The sequence below is a fragment of the Pagrus major genome, chromosome 21 (genome assembly GCF_040436345.1).
Source record: "Pagrus major chromosome 21, Pma_NU_1.0".
Taxonomy (NCBI): Eukaryota; Metazoa; Chordata; class Actinopteri; order Spariformes; family Sparidae; genus Pagrus; species Pagrus major.
The window spans coordinates 12,661,563-12,668,158 of NC_133235.1; the positions used below are offsets into that span (position 1 = coordinate 12,661,563).

The 6,596-nt window shown below is 39.7% G+C and overlaps 1 protein-coding gene across 2 annotated transcripts; it reads left to right on the forward strand.

Annotated features, from left to right (window-relative positions):
• The first annotated feature begins 893 nt into the window (after positions 1 to 893).
• LOC141016500 (uncharacterized) lies at positions 894 to 6,058 on the forward strand. 2 transcript variants are annotated; one of them, XM_073490887.1, is made up of 11 exons: positions 894 to 1,067; positions 1,401 to 1,525; positions 2,248 to 2,338; positions 2,677 to 3,178; positions 3,378 to 3,453; positions 3,866 to 3,932; positions 4,108 to 4,255; positions 4,406 to 4,466; positions 4,561 to 4,691; positions 4,827 to 4,916; positions 5,724 to 6,058. In XM_073490887.1, exons 1-11 carry the CDS (start codon positions 982 to 984, stop codon positions 5,742 to 5,744), a joined length of 1,398 nt encoding a protein of 465 aa, XP_073346988.1. In that variant the 5' UTR covers positions 894 to 981; the 3' UTR covers positions 5,745 to 6,058. The 2 variants fall into 2 exon arrangements, with proteins under 2 accessions (XP_073346988.1, XP_073346989.1); XM_073490888.1 differs by having other exon boundaries at positions 2,677 to 3,148.
• The last annotated feature ends 538 nt before the right edge of the window (positions 6,059 to 6,596 follow it).

The window sequence follows — 6,596 nt, forward strand, 5'->3', positions numbered from 1 at the left end:
ACCTGACTTTCCATCTGCATGGAGGTTGTAGATAATGACTGAATTTTCATTTTTGGGTGAACTTCTCCTTTAAGTCCCTGACCGTTTCATTTGGCATCATGCTTTAATAGCACATATTCCCAAACATTTGCAATTAATACTTTTAACAAAAGAACAGACGCACAGGGAATCTGGAGTCTTCAGCTGAATAAAACTGACTATTGCCACATGGCCTCAGAATACACACCACTTCAAGGCTCCTGCTTCATTACCTAAACTTCAGGCTCTAATTTTAAAGAGCTTCATGTGCTTACATGTGTTGTACATGTTCAGTATATAACAACTGGACAGGAAAAGTCAGGGAAATTGGTAGGGGCACAGCAGCAGCAATTTCCCCCCTCTAGCTGGTTAATAAACCAACAATATAGTATGTAGACTAGCTATTAATTTTGCCCTGACATTTAAATTACAATTAAATCCATGTGGGATTCCACATTGGAAAGAAAGACAGATGATGAGGAATAATCTGAGGGATTTAGGGGTGCAGGAATTTACATTAAAAGGATTAGTGAGCATGGGTGAGAGAGCACAGGTCACTGCGGTGCAGAGGGTGGCGGTAATGCATCTTTTTGTGTCTTTCATCCTTTTTTAATTGTTCTTTATTACAGTAAGATATCACAGTAGATCACCAGGGCTCCATAGTTTTTAACGTGAAATCTAATCATTGACAATTCACCTAGAAGAAGAAGACAGAAGAAGACGACGAAAAAGAAGAAGACAGAAAAAGACGACGACGAAGAAGACGAAGAAGAAGACGAAGAAGAAGAAGAAGAAAAAGAAAAAGAAGAAGAAGAAGAAGAAGAAGAGGAAGGAGAAGAAGAAGAAGACTGCTCTGCCGCCATCTGTCGGCAGGTGTCAGTGTCTGCTGAGCAGCTCAGTTGTAGCTGAGCTAGCTTCACTTCTCACATAAATATCTTACCTGCTGCTGTAAAACAACCGAAAATGAACCGTCAGAATAATGTCCCGTTCAAACCTGCGGTGATACCTAGAGGTGCAGCTCCAGTATACAGACAGCAGCAGCCTGCCAGGTAATTCAGTGCTCTGTGTTGTCTCAACATGTAGCTAACGTCAATGTTGTGTTGAACTATTTCAGAAAGTTTGAGCCAGCACGGTGCCTCTGGGATTAATTCCTGACACTGTCTTTATGATGACTGGATATGGATAGTACACGTATTTAAACAAAGGCTACCCCCCTTAAAAAATTAGTTGGCATTATTGAATACTCTGTGCTGCTAAAGCTAGTAGAATTGGCTAAACTAGCTAACTTTTCTTGCCTGATTTGTTGTTGTTGGCATCGATGTAACATCAATGCTCTGCTCTATTCGTGTTATTTATTATTGTTGCGGTCACTTGCTTTGTAGTATCGCGTTTTCTGTGAACCATGTACCCCGAGGCTTCAGAGAAGCTATGCAACACATCTCAATGATGACTGCAGACAGGTCAAAGACATCTGACATGGCTGCGAAGACCCCATCAGCCCCAAAAGGTGCAGGTGACTTGTCTGGACGTTGAAGCACACCTAGAAACAGGCACAACATTTTCAGATAAGGCCATGCAATATTAGCTCATTTACTTCAAATGACTTACACTTTTCATATTTTTGGGCCTTTTATTAGTGAGTTACAAGAAGAGAGACGATGAAAAATGAGAATGAAAATGTGGGGGGAGAGAGTTGACTAGTGACATTCAACAAAGGTCTCTGCCTGGACTCAAACCAGCAATGCTGCAGTCCTCAGTGGTACCTTAATCCTTAGGCCACTAGGTTGCCCCAATCTGCTACACTAAAACCACATTTAAATGCAATTACAATGTAACACTGACCAAAATGAGGAATAAGTTCACCTAAAAATGTTAAATTCTGTAATTGTCTGCTCACAAAGTTTCCTAGTTCACAAAACATTGCTGGAGCTTCACAGCCAAACGGCTTCACAGCATTTCCCTAAACAACTGAGGTAGATGGGGACTTGCTCTGTTGTTTAGGAGAATGCTGCTGCACTGTTTGGGTGTGAGGCCCCAGAAATGTTCTGTGGACTGCAAAACTTCACTTGACTTTCCATCAGCATGAGGGCGAGTAGATAATGACTGAATCTTTATTTTTTGGGTTAACTTATCCTTTAATGCAGATTTCATTTGGATTGACTTCATAGCTGAGGCAAGTGTCACAAACTTTCTAAGTCTTCATTGTTATTTAACTCTGGTATTATACAGTACAACCTGCTGTAAAATGGAGGTCCTCCTTCAAACCAATAGGAGATGAAGACGACAACTCAGAAGAACAAAGCACAAGCAGTCCACACAGGTAAAGCAGTCAGTGATGTTTGCAGTATATTGACAAAGTGTCAGGTAGAGAGTGACGTCTCCTGTACTCATTATCCAGGATGTCCCACATTTGAGCCTTTAACTTTGTCTTGCGGTGACTTTAAATGTTGAAGTATGGGCTGTCTAAAGGTGACCTCATTATTCATTATTTTAGGTGGATCTTCAGAGGTAAAAGTGTGGCACTTACTTACCTTTTTCCCAACAGTTGATGTAGTACACATGTAGTACACACACTAGCACATTTATAGCATCTGATCTATCTAATAGTAAACTGCATGTAGCACACGCACACTCTAATTACTCTTTACTCTCTCTCAGGCCGGAGCTTTCTCCTTACGATCCTGTCTCATCAGAGTCTGAGCAAGAGATGGCACCGAACCAAGTCCAGAATCGCACCCCACCCGAACAAGATAACAAGCTGGGACGCCCGCATTTGTCTCCAAGTAGAGGCTGCTTGAACAAAGGCCGCTGGGACATACCCTACTCCGAGCGGGGGAGCAAACCCCTCAACAGGCATGACATCAGGCATGACATTAGCCCTGACACCAGACATACCGAGATCCAAGGTATCAGTCCAGGGGATAGACTGCCTGAACAACGGGCTTATAGCCCAGACACTGAATCCCTTGACCCACCGGGTTATAGCTCCATAAGCAGACCTCTGGACCACAGGGTCAGCAGCCCTGACAGGTTTATTCACAGCTCCTCCACTCAAAAGTTTCCTGCATCTTATGGAGCGCAGAGGACCAACGGGGAGGAGAGGATAACAATCCCAGAATACAAAAGAGAGGTATCACCAACAAGATTGAAAGTACAACAGGTGTTGTGTTTGTTTTCTGAATATAAATTGGAATTCAGATTGGGTTCTGTGGTTAAAATTAATCATGAGTTGTAGACTTACAAATGATACAGGGCCTGTTTGTTGTACTTTGTTATAATCTGATGAAACCACCACTGTTTCCTGTATATATGCAGTGATGATAATCTGTGCCAGTTAGAGCCTTTTCTCTCCTCTGTAGATGACCACTACAGGTAGATTATCTCCACCCAGGGTACAGCGGGACTATCAACATCAGTTGGGATATCATGAAACAGGTTAACACACACACACACACACACACAGAGCAGAGTGGCAACCAGTGGACAGGATGAAGAACTCACTTCGGCTGCATTCACAGAAAATTTGCGGGGTCGTGCGAAAGTGTTGGTGTTTAGAATTTTGCTTTAGAATGTAACCGCATTGAAACACTCAATACATAACATTTAATTACTCCGATTCACTGCTTTGTTTTCGCTAACGCTGCTCCCTTTCTTTATTCATGCTGTAGCTCACTCAACCCAACAAATCCTGCATATTATGCATGCATTTAAATATTGGTGTGAGTGTATTGTTCTTTTAAACCTAAGAACTGACAATCCAGTGGGTTTACTTTCTACATTTTGTGCCATATGTAATTCTTCTGTGAACTCTATTAATACAAAATCTGTGGATAATGTTGTTTTTCAGGACTGGACCAAATACCACCTTCCACTGAGGTGACAAGAAACAGCAGCAAAAATATAATAATGGACAAGTAAGAACCAAGGATACGGATATCCATCTGTTTTAAGATGCTATGTGTAGAGTTTTTACATCACACTCATTCATTTCGATAGCGCAGCATAACTGAGGACCATAAGCTGTTCTGCAATATTGCAGAATAATGAGATCTTCATCTTGAGATGAATGTCTCAATATTTTTCTTGTAGGAGCCCCATCGTCTGTGACCTTTGTGATGTGGAGTTATCCAATGGTCAGGAGCTGCAGCATCACCTGGAGGGCAAGACTCACTGGGACACCCTGGAACACATCCAACAGGAGAATAATTATGATGATCTGGCTATAGCCTTCCTACAGGTAAGATAACACAGTGTGGTTAAAGACTGTGCATCCTATTGACAGCCCTGTGTTCAATCCCTTGTTTTAAACTTAAACATGTCAGAGGAAGCAAATAAATGTTGGCAAATTGCTGCGTCTGGATGGTAATAGATGTTTTTGTTTATATAGGAGGCCATGCTGTATAAAAGCCGTCAGTGTAGCCGAGCCATAGAGGATAGTGTTCTTCAAGGTAAATAACTTTGAAAGACTTGCACTGTGTTATTACAGTATCTTCTATTCCAGAAAACCAAAGCCTAAATACTGTCTGATCTTTGTTTTGTCAGCTCTTCAGGAAAATGACTACATGACAAAGATTGAAATTTTCAACTGCGTGGCTTGTGGTGTCTTCTTATCCACATCTGCATCCTCAGTGCATACTCACATTACCTCTCGGGAACACCTCTCCAACACAAAGGTAACATTGCAGTAAAGTACTGTAAGATTTAGATTGTTTCCCGCCAAATGTCTGTCAGTATTTGTAAATGTAATATTGGTTCCTGAAGGAATGAGTTTAAGTGATGACGATGACTGAATGATTGATTTCCTGAAGGAGTTTGAAGTGCAGCAGAGACGTGCCTGCCTCAACAAAGCAGAAACCATGATGAAGGAGCTGAAACCTCAGTTTGAACACTTCCTGCAGGTGTGTTACAAGAGTGAACATTTTAAAAGTATTCAGACACAACGAATGGCATCATTTGGTTATCAATTAGCTCTGTTTATAATTGCAAATAAAAAGCTACTCCAAATGGGGGAGGTGGAGTTTGTAGCCTGTGGCCAGTCACATGCAGCATTAACAGATCAACTGCAGAGTACTTCTTGTAGATCACTTCAATAAAAGATAAATCACCAATACACAAGTGTGATATAAATGAGTACAAAATTATAACAGTCAAATACTAATAAGTAATTGGCTCTGAAAAGTTGAAAGGTATTATGTAGTCCTTTCAGTCAACATCGTCCAAACATTGTTTTGTGTGGGTAAGGGAAAGAAACTGTGCTGTTGTGTCTCAAGATGAACAAACTATTGTATAAAGTGATATAGGTAAACAACATTATACGATTTATACATATTAAGTAAGGTGAGATCACATTTCTTTCTCTATGTGGTTATTGCATTGAATACAGCAAACAAAATCTTTCCACATCAGCCTAAAAGTTATTGAGGCAAATCATCCTACGTGGATTAATGCATTTCTATTCAGTCTCAACACACTAATAGCTAATAGTACCCTAAAACTAGAATTACTGCCTTGCGGTTGTATGCCTCCATGTGCCAGTCAAGATGCTGTTTCTGAGCTATATTTGATGTTAGATACAAACTATAATACACCATTATTTTATCCTATTAGACATTTGTAGTAACTTCTTTTAAATTGGACTGCACTTGGGCTACGTGGAGCTCTCCAGATGCAGCTATCAAACTACTTAACCGATACTTTTCTTTCAGGGTGGCAGCCCATTTGAATGACGGGAATCACCGCAGGTCTCCAAAATAGTGTTAACACTGGGATGCTGTTTGCTTCAAATGAAGAACAACTGTGGACTTGAATCACAACCACACAGGATTTGTTTGAATAAAAAGAGGAAATCCATCTTGAGTCAATATGGATTTTCTTCTGTCTTCGTTTATATACGGTTTATTTCACATTTTGTCAATATAAAAGTTAGCTACAGGTCATCAACAGCTGGTAACTTTAAGGACGTTTGTATTTTTTTTAATTTTACGATGCAGTGTTTTTTTTTTATATAAATTTGTGTGCAAAAATGATTGAAAAAAGTCAACTTGTTTCTTGTTTTTTTTTTTATTTAGAACAACACAAATGTTTTAAGCATTGTATCTGTGTGATATAGTACATTTAAAATTAAATTATTTCAAAACAGTATATTTAAACATTAAATATAGGTGACATGTATGAAAGGCATTGTCAGCACTAGCTGAGCCTGTAAGGTCTTTTTTTCTTAACCACCTTCAGATTTAATTTTGTATTTGTATTAGAAACAACGCAGTTACTGAAATACTATAAAACACTTTCTATGCATAACAAGTTTCCAGACATTTTCCTTTCTGTTCTTGTAATGTAGCTCACTTTTCCACTTGTGATTCTTGCAGCTGTTTCTCATGATCTTTCAAGTGATGTCGCTTTCAGTCGAAAAATTCAGCTCACTAACTCTGTGGCCTGAAAACAGAGACTGTGAGCTTTGATTTGAACATGTTGCAATACAAAAGAAAAATTAATCTATGCATCTTGTAAATGTGAATATTGATACAGAAGAGAGGTGCTCCCAAATGTTGACAAAAACGGACTCAAACCATGAGAAA

What these genes read in the sequence shown, in the direction of transcription:
- LOC141016500 (XM_073490887.1), top strand. Translation starts at nt 982, where the DNA reads ATGAACCGTCAGAATAATGTCCCGTTCAAACCTGCGGTGATACCTAGA. An exon ending in AAAAATATAATAATGGACAA is followed by an intron (nt 3,933 to 4,107) that starts GTAAGAACCAAG and finishes TTTTTCTTGTAG; the next exon opens with GAGCCCCATCGTCTGTGACC. An exon ending in AGTTTGAACACTTCCTGCAG is followed by an intron (nt 4,917 to 5,723) that starts GTGTGTTACAAG and finishes CTTTTCTTTCAG; the next exon opens with GGTGGCAGCCCATTTGAATG.